This window comes from Ananas comosus, linkage group 4, assembly GCF_001540865.1.
Source record: "Ananas comosus cultivar F153 linkage group 4, ASM154086v1, whole genome shotgun sequence".
Classification (NCBI taxonomy): Eukaryota; Viridiplantae; Streptophyta; class Magnoliopsida; order Poales; family Bromeliaceae; genus Ananas; species Ananas comosus.
Genome location: NC_033624.1, coordinates 12,372,197 through 12,389,204, shown reverse-complemented (window position 1 = coordinate 12,389,204; position 17,008 = coordinate 12,372,197). Strand labels below are relative to the sequence as shown.

At 36.8% G+C, this 17,008-nt stretch overlaps 3 protein-coding genes across 6 annotated transcripts; 1 reads left to right on the top strand and 2 right to left on the bottom strand.

Annotated features, from left to right (window-relative positions):
• Positions 489–8,559, top strand: LOC109709491 (glucosidase 2 subunit beta). 2 transcript variants are annotated; one of them, XM_020231751.1, is made up of 16 exons: positions 489–664; positions 772–885; positions 1,091–1,186; positions 1,606–1,845; positions 2,652–2,830; positions 3,862–4,020; positions 4,115–4,207; positions 4,777–5,104; positions 5,573–5,662; positions 5,740–5,841; positions 6,311–6,368; positions 6,460–6,528; positions 7,463–7,550; positions 7,632–7,693; positions 7,778–7,829; positions 8,146–8,559. In XM_020231751.1, exons 1-16 carry the CDS (start codon positions 553–555, stop codon positions 8,203–8,205), a joined length of 1,902 nt encoding a protein of 633 aa, XP_020087340.1. In that variant the 5' UTR covers positions 489–552; the 3' UTR covers positions 8,206–8,559. The 2 variants fall into 2 exon arrangements, with proteins under 2 accessions (XP_020087340.1, XP_020087339.1); XM_020231750.1 differs by having other exon boundaries at positions 490–664; positions 5,558–5,662.
• LOC109709350 (E3 ubiquitin-protein ligase CIP8-like) lies at positions 9,333–11,367 on the bottom strand. Of its 2 annotated transcripts, none has more exons than XM_020231541.1 (2): positions 11,106–11,367; positions 9,333–10,565 (listed from the first exon to the last, which is right to left on the bottom strand). In XM_020231541.1, the coding sequence occupies exon 2, from the start codon at positions 10,546–10,548 to the stop codon at positions 9,481–9,483; it is 1,068 nt and encodes a 355-aa protein (XP_020087130.1). In that variant the 5' UTR covers positions 10,549–10,565; positions 11,106–11,367; the 3' UTR covers positions 9,333–9,480. The 2 variants fall into 2 exon arrangements, with proteins under 2 accessions (XP_020087130.1, XP_020087129.1); XM_020231540.1 differs by having other exon boundaries at positions 9,333–10,573; positions 11,106–11,366.
• LOC109709351 lies at positions 13,356–16,557 on the bottom strand. 2 transcript variants are annotated; one of them, XM_020231542.1, is made up of 4 exons: positions 16,222–16,557; positions 15,374–15,600; positions 14,795–15,083; positions 13,356–13,703 (listed from the first exon to the last, which is right to left on the bottom strand). In XM_020231542.1, the coding sequence occupies exons 1-3, from the start codon at positions 16,321–16,323 to the stop codon at positions 14,846–14,848; spliced, it is 567 nt and encodes a 188-aa protein (XP_020087131.1). In that variant the 5' UTR covers positions 16,324–16,557; the 3' UTR covers positions 13,356–13,703; positions 14,795–14,845. The 2 variants fall into 2 exon arrangements, with proteins under 2 accessions (XP_020087131.1, XP_020087132.1); XM_020231543.1 differs by having other exon boundaries at positions 13,359–13,703; positions 15,407–15,600; positions 16,222–16,549.

The following is a 17,008-nucleotide window of genomic DNA, read 5'->3' as shown; positions in this document are numbered from 1 at the left end:
CATTCATTAGGCAAAATGAACTAAAATTTTGGCAATTGTTGTTCTAAATCTTTCTCTGTAAATAGCTTAGGTTTTGGAAATAGTCATCAAAAGTTTTCTCTGTTTTCATTTCTCTCTTATTATTGTGTGCATTTGGTATTGAGGGCCATTTAAATAAAACTACATTGAGGCAAAAATATATAAAAAAAATATGCTTCTGTATTTTCTAGCGTAATTTCAATACCATATCGAAACAAAGAAAGTATTTTTTTTAATTTTAACTTTTTAATAAATGTCTAAAGTAGTTCACCCACTTTGGTTTGGATCAAACCCAACCAACGTCGCAAGTCTAATTCGAATAGGGCAACGAACCCAATTGGTTTTACATATTGGGCCCACAAAGCCCAATTTAAGTTTTAATGGGCCTATAAACCCAATATAAATTACTCCGCCCCGATTTGTCACATGGAAAGAGGGAGCACGCCGCGCTTCGTCCTCCTCCCGGGCCTCTCTCTCTCTCTCTCTCTCTCTCTCTCTCTCTCTCTCTCTTGCTCTTTCTCTCTCTACACCGCCATGCGAAAGCCCCATCTCCGCCTCTCGCTCCTCGTCTCATGCGTTTCCCTCCTTTGGATCGCCGCGTTCGCCACCCCTCCCCCTCGGGAATCGCTCGGAATCGCTCCGCAAGGTACGAATCCCTCTCCTCGATCGCCCTTCCCTCTGTTCCCTTCTTTTGAATCTGTATCTTGTTGGAAACCCTAATTGTTTCTTTTGTGCAACGTCATGATTCGGTAGATGAGAACTACTTTAGATCCAGCGTGATCAAATGCAAGGACGGATCCAAGCAGTTCACCAGGGATCAGCTCAACGATGAGTTCTGCGATTGCCCCGATGGAACCGACGAACCTGGTAAAAATTTGTACGCGAAACTTCACAAAATTTGAACTATTGGACGTATTTTGGAGTTTCCTGAGATGGGTGTTGCAAATGTTAGCTGTTTAGTTCGGTTTAGCAGCGAGGTTCTTTCATAGCAAGGTGTAGAAAGAGAGATACTTGTTCAAAATTGGATTTTTATGCGTAAATTTATTTCTTTGTTGTGTTTATGGTTGTGCAGGAACATCGGCGTGCCCAGGAGGGAAATTCTATTGCCGCAATGTGGGTCATGCTCCCCTCACGATCTTCTCGTCCAGAGTGAATGATGGAATATGCGGTATGGATGAAAGAGTGATGCCCTTTTTCATTAGTGTGCAATGCTATTGTTAAAAGAAAAAAGTAATTATAAGATGTGTCCTCGTTTTTATGTATCATCTTGTACTATTACGGCTCCTTGTAATGAAGTAAAATTGGCTAATTTTTTTACTTCTTCAGACGACAATTATATAACAACGAGTATATGAGAACTTTGAAAAGAAAAATCAAAGAAAATACTGTCACCACATCGGAACTCCGAAATCAACATATGGCATTGACAAAAACTGTTCCTTTTATTAGGATATTGGTATGCATAGTCCCGCCTTATGATAGTTTGTAGTTTTTGCTATTTCCGTCATTATAACTTCTTGGTCTGTTAAGAACCATAAAATCTAACATTGAAGTATTCTCATTGTAATTGTCATAATGCTGTTGCAGATTGTTGCGATGGGACTGATGAATATGATGGCAAGGCCAACTGCCAGAATACATGCTGGGAGGCTGGAAAAGCAGCGAGGGAGAAATTGAAGAAAAAGATAGCAACTTTTAAAGATGGGGTTGCTATTCGGAACCAGGAGGTCGAAAAGGCGAAACAGGCATTTGCTAAAGATGAAGCAGAGTTAGCTAAACTTAAAAATGAAGAGAAAATACTTAACGGCCTGGTGGAGAAGCTTAAAGGTGCTCTATTCTCTATATCTATTGAATTGTTTAAATTACATCCCTGATTTTAGAATAGATTAAGCTATTTATTCTAATATGCTATAATTATACTACTTAGGAATTAAGTAGGCTGGTTTCTCTTCCTAACATAAGCTTGTATAGTGATATGGTGACTCGAGTATACTTTTGTTCCTAAAGCAGGTTTGGACTAATTCTTGTTAAGTATAATGAGTAAATGGTAGCACATATGAAATCTAAGGAAATATTAGTCAAATTGAAATTCAAGGAAGGAAAGATCATACAAAATGGAGTTGTAGCTGGTTCTAGGGTTAATTAATGAAACCATCTTGTTAGTAACTTAAGAGTTTGCAACATTGACATACTTTAGTGTTTGCAACATTGACATACTTTAGTGTTAGAGTTTTATGAACTTTTGCATTATATATGATTCCGATCATATTGTCTGAAGCTAGGGCTTGCTTTTTTGGATGATACATATGCCCTTACTTTTGGAAATAGGTTTAACGTTAGAAGTGCTGCTATACACCATAATTTTTCAGACATTTTGTGTATTTTATTGGCAAAGGGGCAGCAGAGGTTCGGAAATGTGTGACACAATAGTGGCGTCTAAGCCTTTAGGTGGAACTATTTGAGTTCATTATTTAGGCAATTGTTCAATCATTTATCTTATGTTAGGCATTTTCATCTTCTCGATTCAAAAATAGATGAACAGTTTAGAGGATTCTGAGGTGCATTTAGGATACGTAAAGTTGTCGAAGAACCTCTTGCAGCTTATTAAGATTTTGCTTTTTCCTCTCATTTAGAACAAAAAGAACGAATAGAAAAGGCAGAGGAAGAAGAACGCTTAAAGAAAGAGAAGGAAGAAAAGAGGCTAAAAGAAGAAGCTGAAAAGCAAGCCATCGAAGATAAGAAAGCAACTCAGGATTCTCAAGAGGGAAATGTTGATGCGACTCTTGAAAAATCGTCAGAAGTCCAATTACAGGTTAGTAGTCACCATAATTCCATTTAATTTCTCTTGTTTTCTTTTTCTTGGTGCATTATGCAATATTTTTTTCCTAGTTTTTATCCAGAACTCAATCTTAGAAAATGTAAAAAATGTTTGCAATATCTACTGAAATTCTAATGAAACTAGAAATAGGGCCAAATAGACCAAAATCAAAAGCAATCCCAGTCTATACCAAAAAATATTCAAATCAAACCTATATAAAAATTAAAATTTATTTATAGTTACTATAATTTTCCCCAAAAGGTGGAGGTGATGGCACCTGTTATGTTAATCACTTTAATTTTATTATAGATTTACCTTTTATTTTCAAGTTTTTATACGTCTGATTTTTTTTGTCTTTCAATTTTATTGAACATAATGCATGCAAAGCAAATTAAATTAATTTGTTAGATTGCGACACCAAGTCAGCATGTATTTGCAAACTTCGCATCATTGTCCAGGCAGCATCTGTCTTTTTGTCTTACTGAATTTGTTGATAAGCAGTCTATGTCAAATGCATTATACATTTAATGTTCTTAACACCCAACCTAATTTAGTGCTTAACACCCTAGTTTTACTTGCCTGTTTTGGCTCAGCCCGTTAAATGAATTTCTGTTTGGGAAAAATATATGTTTTGTAATATGAAGTTCCATCAGTCTGACAATGCGCGAGAATATAGAGGACATATATGTTTTGATACATCTTGCTTGCACTGGCTTGATAAAAAATGGTCAAAGTTACCGACTATTCCTAGCGCAAGTGGCAAAGGGCTTGGTGGTTGGTACCCGAGGTCCCAAGTTCGAATCCTAGTTGATTCACATTTCCAGCTAAGTTTATTTCTAAATGAAATAAACGAAGCTGGTAGCATGCTACTTATCTCTCTAAAAAAAAAAGGGTCAAAGTTCCAGATGGTGATCATTTTGTGCTTTTTTTCTTTAGGTCCACTTGATTGAATTTATGGACTGTAACACGTATAAGCATTCTACCATTTTGCTAAGGTCCTTTTTGTTCTTTCTAAATGTGTGTAGGAAGGAAATGATCACAGAACCGAAGTTGAAGATGGAAATAATCAAGAAAACACCAAATCTGATGAAGGAGATGAGGTTGACGATCAAGGAAATATCGAATCGTATATTGGAGATGATGAACCAATTGATGGGTTATCTTCTACCCCTACACTTGAAGAGGTATAAGCTGTGTGGCAATACTCTTATGCCTGAGCTATCATGTCATAAAGAATTTGATTGATATCCTAATGCTTACTTTGGATATTTCTATCAGCATGTAGTGGAAAGCGAAGATGACAACATGATCAAGGCTGCTAGTAGAGATGATTCTGCAGCTAAGGCGGCTTCTAAAACATCAGAGGAACAGGTAAAGGGCAAAGTTCATGATTCCATCACCAAGAGTGACATTTGCGAATATTTTTGGAACTAAAATATATGAGCTATTTTAAAGCATTTTAATTCTGCTGTGGCAGGTAATGAACTAGTTCAGTATGTTTGTGTTTATTAGGCAGACATTTGACTCATCTAAATCCGTCTACCTGAGGTTTTGTACTTTGATAGTTGAAAAAAAGTTAATTCATGGTTCCCAAAATGGCTAGCCAAGACACAGGTTTATCTAACAATAAACTCACGTGGAGCATCTGTCAAGAATATTTGATAATCATAAGTTCCTAGTAGAACACTCTTGTCTTAGAGGGTCGAGTTATGTGACTGATTAAGTTTATCAGGTCACTTGTGGTCGTTTATTCAAACCGATTTAGATGCTTTAGAACAAAAGAGAGGCTAACATAGTGTGACACATTATGAAGTTAGTTTATCTCTTTCTTTCTCTCTATCAAGACTTGAGCTAAATTAGAATCTGATTCGTCTCATTCATATATGAGAAAATGTTTGGTGATTGGTATGCTGTTTCTTAACAGCATGAGAATTACGCAGGATCATGCTCCTCTTGATACCGAAGGCTTATCGAAAGAGGAACTAGGTCGACTGATAGCTTCTCGCTGGACTGGTGAAAATGTTGCGCCAAAAACAGATGAAGTAAGAGAGAATGCCAAAGAGGAAGGAGATGAATATAGGCTGGATACTGAAATACCAGAGCCTGCAGAGGAGAGTTACGATGGATATAATTCAGAAACTGATGAAGAAGCAAACAGGTATGAGGAGGATGACTTCGAGGATGAACGAGATGAGGAATACAATGAAGACCATATTGATCCTGCTGACTCTTATTACAGTGATGAAGCAGGCAAAAGTGACCATTCAGGTTCTTAATGTGTAATCTTCCTATTAACATATATTGTTCTCAAATTAATTTCGAAGGAATTTGTATATATACCCTAAAAATATCTGTATTTGCCTGTATACCCTTAAAACTTGAAATCTGCAACTATGCCCTTAGAAAACCCATATTTGTATGTATTCCCCTCTGGCCAACTTCCCATTACAAGTTTGATGACGAATTATTAAAACTAAATAATGCAAAAGAAATCACGATTATAACCATAATTTAATGATTTCCAATATAATTAATACATGTAAATGTTGGTTATTTTTAGTAGTACAGGTACAAATTATAACTTTAGGGTGGCATACGAGCGCAGTATATGTATCTTGAGGGGTATATACACAAAACCACTTTTGTGGCAACTAGAGTAGCAGATATTTTGTTAGTCCTGAGTAAGGAGCATGACTTCTACTTTATTGCTCATTTTTACAGATTTGACTGATTCGGGGGGTTCATCATGGCTGGAAAAGATTCAGCAAAAGGTGCAAAGTGTTCTTCAAGCCTTTAACTTTTTCAAGACCCCAGTGGATCTATCAGGTAAGAGTTATAGTTCTCGCAAAATCATGTAAGAGAAGAATTTATATTGGAATAATGTGAGGTATGTATTTTTCTAGAGGCTTCTCATGTCAGGAAGGAATATGATGACTCCAGTTCAAAGTTGTCCAAGTTACGATCGAGAATTTCCAGCTTGACGGAGAAGCTAAAACATGATTTTGGTGAGGAAAAATGGGAATCCATACCATCATGAAATTTATTTGCATATCTTTTATTTTCATTCACATATCCAACCTGTGGGACCTCAGGTCCAGACAGGTTTGGATCACAACAGAGAAAATAAAATAGGATAGTGGTAGATGGAAAAGGTAGAGAAATCTGCAATTATCAGATAATTTAGCCATATCTTTGTTGTTAAAGTTTCTCATTTGTGCCTCCATTCTGTTGCCTAAGTGCCTAACTAAATTACTTCTTTAGGGTCCACAAATATAAGCATATAATAATATTGTCTTTTTCAAGTGCTTGTCCACTGGTGTTTGTGTTTCTGTAATCTTACTGCAGGAAAATGTCATAGAAGTATAGTGCCAGCCAGTTACTTTAGTTAGCTTTAATTTCTTATGCAAAAGTTCTCTGATGCTCGTGCTATATATAAACTCCAATAATTACTGTTTATTCTTCTTTGCTTACTAGGTAAGGAGAAAGAATTCTACTCCTTTTATGACCAATGCTTTGAGAGCAAGCAGAACAAGTATGTAAATAATATATTTGTTTTCATCTTTATGTGATGTACTTGAAGGGTGATCATTGGTATACTGACTTCTGGAATTTATTCTTGTTAGGTATGTTTACAAAGTCTGTCCGTTCAAAAAAGCATCCCAGAATGAAGGCCACAGTTCGACTCAATTGGGGTAAGTTCTCATGATGATCTTTGTTACTACGTAGTAGTACAACCAATGAATTGTCCCGCCTTTGTAAGATCTAAGAGTCGTACCTCACATTGAAAGTCTCATGTCATCTTTAAAGTTATTTCGTCTGCAATTATGAAGACCAGATTATTTATGTTGTTATATTCATCTCAACCTTCTCCACACTTGATGAGATTTTGGTTAGCAAGTTCTGATATACGTAATTGTTGCAATTAAACTTATGCAAAGTGTAAGCAGTTGGTTCTTTACACTATTTGCTTAGAATTTGTTCAAATGAATTTGTCTTAATTAAGCAACTTTGGAATAACAATAGTTGGTACGAATGAATTCTGCTGACTGAAGGGTGAAATAAATCATTTATGTTATCTATTATAGCTTTTTATCTATGAATAACATTGAGAATTCACAAGCATGCAGCATGCCTCCCCCCCGCGGCTGCCCAAGCCCAAATGGAAGAAAGAAAACATTAGAAAGGAAAACTACTTCATTGCTGCCCTTCTTTATACTTTCTGTTGTCGATCATGTACAGATGCCTGCAATGATTAAATGAAAATAAAAAAAGAAAACATCTCTTTTATGACCTCATCATATAAAAGACAAAAGAATATGAGCATGGATGATAGAGACGAGGGTTTTAGGAATTAATTTGACTAGACTGACAAGATGCAGCAGGAGAATGATTTAATACTTTCAGTCAGTAAGAAGTGGGGTCATGAGTTCTTTCATCTCCTACTACCCCTTTTCAGGGGAGTGGGGTTGAGGGTGGGGTATAGGTACAAACGCGACATAAACATGCTATTTTATGTTTTGTCAACAATGGTGATCCCAGAAGCAGGAAATTATACCTTTCTAAAATAGAAAAGTTTCTACTAGATTCATGCGAATCTGAAAGGCTTACAATACTTGCTTTCGCTAGGCGGTGGGACAAATTTGAGGAGTCTTATCGCATCATGCATTTTTCTAATGGAGATAGATGCTGGAATGGCCCCGACAGAAGCCTAAAGGTAACTTCCTATAATGTCTTACAAAGAATGTGTGATCTATTTCGGTGGCCATGGTCCTCAATGTTTCACATTATTGTACAGGTCAGGCTTAGATGTGGATTAAAGAATGAGCTAACTGAGGTTGATGAACCGAGCAGATGCGAGTATGTCATATGTTTCTTTCTTACTTTAGACCTTTCCATTTCCACTTGTAATTCCTCTTAACTCATTATTGATGTTACTGGCAGATATGTGGCTATACTATCAACTCCTTTGCTATGTTACGAAGAAAGGCTAAAGGTACTTCCTTTCTCTGAAATTAATACGTGTCTACTTTCTTGGTGTTTGGCCATAGTAGCAAATTATTTGGGATTTTGCAGAAATAATCCATCTATTTTGCAATATTGCAACTTCGACCCACTTTTTTATTTTTTGGCGAGTTTGGACTAACATCATTTTATGAACTGAAATGCTCTTTTGCCGACCTCACAATAAATCAGTGCACTAGAGTTTCTAGTTAGGAGCGTTTTGGTCCGGGCAGGGATATTCTAGACCAAATTTGCAAAATCAATACTGTGGTTTTTAATGCAAGATGGCAAATTTTGTGGTCTAACAGGAACTGCAGCAGAAATTGGATGACATGATGAGGCAACCCTCAACTCATGATGAACTCTAGGTCATTCTCCTGGGGAGGCTTTTGAGAGAAGCAATTTTAGAGACTTCGAGGTTGAACAATTTGATATTGGTTGGTTGCGACGAAGTGGCCTCCACATAGTTAAAATAGTTTTTTGGGCTCACTTCATGCCAGGTAGTCTAATTTTACCTCCCTTTCAGAAGAAATGCTGGTATAGATGGAGATAGTGAGCCAATTCGTTTTGTTAATTTATCCCAAAAGATCCTAATTTATCCAAAAGATCCGACGATGCTCTTATTTAAACATTGTATTTGGTTACAGTATCATTAGCGAAACTGTACGATTGTTTCTGATTTTGCAATCATTTAATTTATCTGATAAACTAGTGTTGCTAAAGATCACATTCATCAATATCTTATTTAATATTCTTAGAGGACAATGGCCAAATAGTTGGTCACATTTTGCACATTCAGAACTCTTCTATGTGCTGAAACCGTTCAGATTGTTCTACAAGAAAGGAAGAAGGCTCTTCATTTCTTGTTGCGGAGTTAAAAATTGGCTTAAAATTGGGTGCATCTATTTAACACTTCTTTTACTAGTTACAGACGCTGATTGAATCTGATCAAACTTTATTAGTGGGTGGCGAGTAGGTTCATTAGATTTTTCTCACAGATGATGAACGTGGCTTTGTTAATAACATCCTCTTCTGAATGTGGATATGCCCTCCGAATAGAATAGCACTCATCGTTCTATTAATGATAATTTTTTTTTAACTTTGAATACTAATAATAATAATGTATATTAAACATGTTCTCGAGTTTTGTACGGAAAAATCTTCTTTTTTATGGATATTGTGGGCATTTGTGTGTGCTCTGAAAACTGCATCATCTTGTCTTGTTATTGAGTGGGAACTTGAATCTGGGCGTTTCTTTTCGCCTACAACTCACGCGGGTGCTTTTAATTATTTTGCGTGTATAATTGTCCTCGAATAGATGTGACTTGTAAATGCGATTTGTTGCTTTACAAGAAACTTCAAAGCACTCAAAATCAAAAGGCAAATGCTCAAGTTTTAAATTTTTTGTTTATTCCTTTTGCTTCAAATGTTGGTTCTAAAGGGGTCACAGCTCAGTGCAATGTTTGTGTTCAGATTCGGGGAACTTGAAAACTTCAGAACTTAAAAATACTTTCTATGATGCATCATATTACGTGAATTGAAACAATATGTACACAACATAGTTATAAGCCACAGAAAGAGTGTGAAACAAGCACTTTGTCCTCGTTAGCCCGCCATTTACGAAAATCGAACACGCCGCATTTTCAGTGCTCGTCGCGCCAAGAATCGTCGCCTCCTCCCCGAGAAGACGACGACGGCTGTGTCGGGGAAGAGTTTGCGTTGCCGTCCGACCCCGACAGCGAGAACAGTCCACTGAAAGGCCACGGCACCGGCATCCAGAATCGCCTTCTGTTTCCTCCACCATCTTCATTGTTGCCGCCATTTCGACCTCCCGAACTATGACTACTCTCACTCCCCTCGCCTGCATTCGGCTCCTTGGATTCGTCCACCGGCATCTGAAACCGACAGACCGGGCACGAGCTGTGCAGCTCCAGCCAAGGCAGTATGCATTTGCCGTGGAACTTATGGCTGCAGGGCATCTCCCGCGCCTCCTCACCGAAAACAAACTCTTCCAGGCAAACCGAGCAGCTGGCGGCCTCGCCGATCTTCACCACGGGCATCGAATCGACGGCCTCCTTCTTTGCAGGCGGCGTCCCGTGTCGGTTCGGATCATTATCGGCCAAATGCTGCAGCAGGAGATCCAGTCCCGGGCCGAGGAAGTAGTCCCCCAGCGAAATGGTTGCGCTCTCGTTGCTTCTTGAATTCTGATTCTGATCATTTTGGCTGAGAATCAAGGCCTGATTGAAAGGATTGATGAGGAACAACCCCTCCCTCTCCCTCTCCCTCTCCCTCTCTCTGTCAAAATTGTCAGAATCCATTAACCTGTTTCTGTCTCTCAGGGAATGGAGCAACTGCAGGATTGCCGAGCTCCGCCGCCACCGCCGCACGACAGCTTCCAATTGGCGGTCGCGTTCGCGGTCGTCATCGTAATCGTCTTCTTCTGCTGCTGCTGCTGCTGCTGCTGCTTCTGCAATTCGAAATCTGCGTCGGCGGCGGCGGGAGGAGCTGCCCATCATGCCGAGGAGGATCGGGGCCCAGAGGGAGAGGGCGCGATCGGAGCTGAGATCTGCTGCGTCGTCGCCTCTGCCGCTGATCTCTTCGACGAAACCACTATCACAATGAGGGCATTTGATCTCCACCTCCATTACAGGGTACACCATTTGTGAGCACCTGTGGCACCAATATCTCCCCACCATAGCTGCACCATCCATATCCCTCCCCCCTCCTCCTATTCAACTAAGTAGAAAAGAGAGACATGATGTGAGAGGGTGAAGCAGAGGAGACCAATGAGTCAGATGAATATATAACCAAAAGTGTTGGTTTTTTGGTGATGTGCAGAGGATATGAGCATAAAAAAATTGTCTTTTTTCTTACTTTGGACACCAAAATCATAGATCTGAGGGAAAGGAGATTCTTTTCTTCGAGAACACAGCAGGAATGAAGGAGGAAAAGAACCCATACTGCAAATCTCTCAGGAATCACAGGAAAAAAGCAAAGAAAAATATGCTCCTCAAAATCAAATATTTCTCTATTGTTATCTTATCAAAAAATCACAGAACAGTTCATGGCACAAACAAAAATGAAAACGCAAAAAGACAAAGTTCATCTCCACAAAGATTCAACGTATGATTACAGTAAAAAAAAGGTTGCAGTGGGAAGAGAAATAGATGGATTCAATGCTTACCAACTTATATCGGCATTAATGTGAGACTTTTTCCTACCAAAATTTTTTTTAAAAAAAAGGAAGAAAGAGAAACAAAGTTCTCACCTTGGGTAATATAATCCTGTGTGTGTTATGAATGGTGGTTGGGTTTGGTGGGGAGGGGAGGAGAAGGGGAGGAACAAAGCCAATGTTCCTCTCTTCTTTTATTTTAGGAGGTTCTCAATATTTTTGGTACATGTTCTTTTTCTACTTGTATTAATGTTTGTTTTAGAGAGAGTTCTATTTTGTCAATGACTCACTCAATGCTCTGTCTCTTTTTCTAATTTTAATCTTTGGTTTGCTTTTCTCTGAATGGCCTGCAGTGGTGGGATTTCCCTTTCCTCTCAACCAACCACCTCTCTCTCTCTCTCTCTCTCTCAATAAATAAATAAATAAATACAGAAAGCTTTTTTTTCTACTCTTGATGCATTAATGCAATAGTGCGCTATATTAGTGTTTATTTTTAGTCTCATATCATATTTTACTATATATATATTAAATTATTCATTATTTATAAACTGAATTATTAAAGTTAAAATAAGTGATGAAATGGACAGTAGAGTCATTTTGATACACAAACCTACGAATACACATGTGCACGCAATAATTTCATCTCTCTCTTAAATTCTTGTTTCTCGGGCACTTTTTTCTCCATTGAAGATGCTAAAAGGCCACAAAGCATGCACACCTTTCACTCAAAACATAGATTCAAATTCAAATTTCCTATGCTTCACACAATATATAGCGGTCCCATACATTCATATTTGCTGTAGATATAACGACCCATTTTAGCAGTTTAAGACTAGTGGTGGCCAATTCATCGCTTGATAATGCGACAAAAACGTCCACACAGTGACAATGTTGGCCACATGAATCGTATCGCTGTAACTTGACGAAGAAATCACAATTCAAGCACACCGTAGACGAGATTTTCATCGTTGTAACTATTTTCATATCATTTTTTTATTAAATTTATATATTCGGGTGATATGGTATCAGAGATGTTCTCGAGGATACTGTTGTTAAGACTATTTCTAAATTTTTTTTAACATGGTGTCTGATATGGTATTAGAATAGTCGTAGACTTGGTCTAGGCAATAGTTTTTTTTCCTTTGTGGGCCCCTTTGTAGCACTAAATCTATGACCGACCAGAGAGCGCCACGTGGCATACTAAGATTCAGTCTTATGGGACCCATTCGCCACAATTGTGGTCCAACCTGGCATGTTTAATTCTCTGGCCAATCTCACTGCAACATTTATGCGCACCTCATTTATTGTGCTTTAATTATTACTATTTTTTAAATTTATGCATCTTTTTAAGTTATAATTAACCAATCTATATTTTGTTAGATAAAAACGTACTAAATTTATTTGAACTATAAAGAATTTTGATTTGACTATCTAATCTTTCAAAATTTTAAATTTTACTATTAAGACATTTCAGTTTATTTGATTTAAGTCAATCAAAGACAGTTTGCCTTTGCCTTTAAACTTTGATACATTGTTTATTTTTATGGATTTAGTCAACATACTCCATATAATTCTTGTAATTATTAATTTATTAAAGTAACTTAAAATTTTAAGTCAAAGTATCGGTAACTAACTCAAATCAAATAATTTTAAAAAATATATAATAAAAGTAAAATTCTGAAAGATTAGATAGCCAATTCAAAATGATCCATAATTCAAATAAATTATATACAATTTTACCATTATATCAAGCGCAGACTAAAATTATCTCTGTGGTACAACATATATTTTATTTTGCCACCACATGGTTCAAAAAAAATAGATTTTGCATTTCTGTAGTTTAATTTTTATTTCACAAAAAACTTTATGTCAAATGAGATGGTAAAGTAAATTTTTTTAAAAAAAATCACAAGATGACAAATTAAAATATACGTTAAACCAAAGAATAGTTAAATACAATTTTTTAAACTACAGTGTGGAAAAATAAAAACGAGCTAAACCAAAGAGAAGTAAAGCACAATTTTTTGAACCAGGGGAGGCAAAGTGAAAATGCGCTGCACCACAGGAGAGCAACTTGAAGATTACCCTAAATATATAACCATTCCGAAAGCCGTTTTTCAGGCAATGCAACTAGAATTTTTGTTAATAATTAACGACTAAGAGCAAATAAAGGCGTTAATTTACGCACATTTCTAGCTCAATTTAGAATAATAATTAAACTCACAGCAATCAAAAGTTATGAAGAGAACCTGACAAAAAAGAAACTGCATGTAGTTGAGGGATCTTCATACATTTTTACCTTCTGTAAATTGTTCAAGTATCAAACGAAAAAAAAAAAAAAAAACATGTTCATCTGGTGCAAAAACCAGATGTTAAAAGAGAAAAGCTTAAATCTTCTGCAAGAAATATGCGAAGAAAAATTGCCATCAAATCTCCTAAATCTCTTCACTCAAAATGTGCCGACCAGAAGTACCGATAAGACGATAACTACAACTTGACTATTTACATAATATGGAAAAGCAAGAGAAGGGTGTGGTTCTCTCTGTATAAATTCACTGTATGCAGGGTAAAATGGCTCAAAAGATAGGAACTGTACATATACGAGCACGATAGATGTTATCGAGCAAGGCCCAAAATCCAAATGTCGGTTAATAATGCAGTATTTGTTCGCAGCTTTTCCAATGAAGGATCAGCCTGCACAGTGAAAATAAAACAGTCAGAGATAGCAGAGAATCAGCAGCAGTATGCAGCTTGCGGAAAAAAGTTCAAATTGTTACAAAGATTTGCTACCTCTACGAAAGCAAACTTCGAACTTTGAATCCAACGGTCATTGTTTTAAAACCTCCGACCACATGCTCAAGTACACATGGAAAGAAAGCATACAAGCCAAATAATTAAAAAAAGCCATCACTATTGCAGTAACCAAACAGATTAACGTGCTGTGCCTCAACCCTAGGTCATTGCAATGATTCACATGAGATTACCGTGGAATAAGGATTTCACAAAAAAAAAAAAAATTCTTAAAGAAGTATATTCAAGTTCTTTGTAAAACTTAAATTATGTCAAGAAACTCACATGGAAATGAACAAATGTAGTAAAAAAGATATAATCTGAAGAGGCAGGCCAGTACACGATACAGTTTCATTACGATTACTGAATTTGCTTACCACCCAGAGAGTAAAGTTTAAAGCTTTATCTGGTTGCGCCGAAAATCTTATTTGAGCTAACTAAAGACAAATATGAGAGTCTGTATGATTACCAAATTCTGATCAAGAACACAAAACGGACTTGCCATGTAGCATGCATGGGAATCCCAGAACCAGTAACTGATAACCAAGCATATGAGATTCATTCAGCACCGAAAATACAGAGAAGGAGCTGATAGAATAACGACTTGTGCATACACAAACACACTGCATATTCTGCCAATATAATCATGGAAGTTGATTTATGAACTTAGGTTCATAAATCAGGCTAAAGTCCAGAAACCCAATGACCAAATGGTGTAATGACCAAATACCATATCTTATTTTGCAAAACATTTGCAACTTATTAGCTATGCATATACAAAATCTGTGTTTTGCTCGAAATAGGACCAGTTCACCAGTACATAGGCAAAATCACAAGTTCGAAAGTTCACTTAAATTTTCATGTTTTCCCTAACCCTTTTCTTAGAACAATTTCTAATATATGAAAATAGGTAAATCCACATGTCGAAAGATACATACATGCATAAATTAATAAGAATATCACAGTATTGTAATTTTTCGTGACAGCAAAGTTACCTTATGATGATGTCCCCCTTTGTCACAAGTATCTTGGAAAAGAGGAAAAATTTAAGCCGAATCATTGAGGAAACAATCTAAATTGTCATCAGAATTTGAATTCAGAAAATTTTCCCTCACGTCAAAATCTTCTTCGCGGATGCTATTGAAACTTGGAATCCCCAATCTGTACATCTGAATCCATAGGACTGATGAACAGAGCCTTACAGAGAAACCAATAGTTTGCATTGACAAAGCAAGTTTCACGGAGAAAGCGAAGAGCGGCCCATATTTCTCCGGAGCTATGCTCCTATGAAGAAATGCAAGCTTTAATAAGTTTAATAAAGACAACTTTGGCATAGACCAAAAACTGAGAAAAAAAAAAAAGGATTTAGAAAACAATCGAAATGACCACAATATGATAAGTTTTAAGTGCGATTTCGTGGTAGGAACACTTCAGTGCAGAAAATTTTACAATTTGCATTTCATTATGCTGCTTTGATAATTAAACTAACTAATTCAACAAAGTAAACAAACATATTTGGGCATTTAAAAAACACAAAATAGACAAGGTATGAATAGAATTTTATAGTTACTTGCCCTGTAAGTGTCCGATAAACCAAGCAAGCATACCATATGGTGCGTGAGAAAAATATGAACCAAGAGATATCCAGCACGATAGCGCAGACGAGAAGCACGGCGTAGGTCCGGCCGAGGCTCTGGCTACTGCTCTCGATGGCGACGAGAGCAAAGAGCGCCACGACCAAATTGATCAACAACACGCCGTTGAACAACGCACCGAGTGATCCAAGAAGAGCGCAACCAATCTGAAATTTTGTTACAAAAAACAAGAATTCAAATATAGGCAATGTGTTCACTTTTATTTCTAATGCAATAAGAAACCAATTCCAAACCAAATCCACAGCACAAAAACATCAAATTGCACTTCTTTTTTTTTAATTTTTTAATTTTTTATAAACTAATTGTTGAATGTCAAATATGAAAGCGGTGTTCATTAATAGGTTAAATAAACTTTTAGACAAAGCAGTCGTTTTACATGGGATCAGCGCTCTCATCTAATTTTCTCGCATTTAATTCAAATTCATGCCTTGAACCTGTCAAAAGATCTCGAGACATGAGGCCCAATGTTGCATGTAAAACTATTAAATTTTACAGAAAAATAGTCGCTCCGGCTCCACACAAATAATCGCAGTTCAAAAACAACGATAATGAGATTAATAACCTAAAAAAAAAAGGTTTAAACATGAGTAAGCACAACAATCAGCGAATACAACAACAGAAGGAGACGCAATTCAAATTCAGAACATTGGGGAAATATACATTGTGGAAGAGAAAAAAAAAAAAAGAGGAAAAAAACGATCGATTTGGCCGAGGAAAAAAAAAAAGAAAAAAGGAAAGAGGAGGGAGAGGATGGTGGGAGAAGGGACTTGGATGTAGAGGAGGGTGACGGCGAGGGATTGGATCCGATCGTAATCGCGAACCCACGAGCGAACACGCGAGCATAGCGACGAGGAAGAGGACCAGGGCATCTCTCTCTCTCTCTTTCTACATTGGAATGTTGGGGTTGGGGGGTTTCAAAGTTGTTAACTTGGAGAGGAGGGAGAAAGAGGAGGAGGAGGAGGAGTAAAAGGAGGGTCGTGTCCAGTGTCTACTGTCTACTTGCAGTTGCGCTTTGGTTTTGTCAGTAATTACAGATCAGCAAACGGGGATTTGACCTAGACTGAAAGTTGTTTGCCCTGTGGGCTCAACAGTTGAGTTTGCTTAACAGTTCCACAAAGTTTCTAGAGAAAGTGGCAAAGAAATTAATGATTAATATTTAAAATTTTAAATTTAAATTATAATTGATTTATATTTTTAACTAAATTTATTTTTTAAATAAAATAAACGAAGCAGATAGCATGATACCTATCTCTCAAAAATATAAACAGTTACACAAAGTCCTTTTTTTTCCTCCTCTTTTATTATTATTATTATTATTATTATTATATAAATGAAAGCTTAGATAAGCGTATGCGCAAATAGTTGCACGCTCACTTACCTTTTCCTTTTTTTTTTTTTTGTTTTTAATTACACATGTATCAGCAAATTGAATCGCTAAAAGAGTTTCGCACGGGCCCTTGTATAATAATATATTTACCATAAGAAGATAATTACTGCATAAATCTGACGCCTTTCAAATCTCAATGTATATATATACTATATATTTATTGATTA

What these genes read in the sequence shown, in the direction of transcription:
- LOC109709350 (XM_020231541.1), bottom strand. Translation starts at nt 10,548, where the DNA reads ATGGATGGTGCAGCTATGGTGGGGAGATATTGGTGCCACAGGTGCTCA.
- LOC109709491 (XM_020231750.1), top strand. Translation starts at nt 553, where the DNA reads ATGCGAAAGCCCCATCTCCGCCTCTCGCTCCTCGTCTCATGCGTTTCC. An exon ending in AGTGAATGATGGAATATGCG is followed by an intron (nt 1,187 to 1,605) that starts GTATGGATGAAA and finishes ATGCTGTTGCAG; the next exon opens with ATTGTTGCGATGGGACTGAT. An exon ending in GATGAACCGAGCAGATGCGA is followed by an intron (nt 7,694 to 7,777) that starts GTATGTCATATG and finishes TGTTACTGGCAG; the next exon opens with ATATGTGGCTATACTATCAA.
- LOC109709351 (XM_020231542.1), bottom strand. Translation starts at nt 16,323, where the DNA reads ATGCCCTGGTCCTCTTCCTCGTCGCTATGCTCGCGTGTTCGCTCGTGG. An exon ending in TCACCCTCCTCTACATCCAA is followed by an intron (nt 15,601 to 16,221) that starts GTCCCTTCTCCC and finishes ACAAAATTTCAG; the next exon opens with ATTGGTTGCGCTCTTCTTGG. An exon ending in GTTTATCGGACACTTACAGG is followed by an intron (nt 15,084 to 15,373) that starts GCAAGTAACTAT and finishes ATTTCTTCATAG; the next exon opens with GAGCATAGCTCCGGAGAAAT.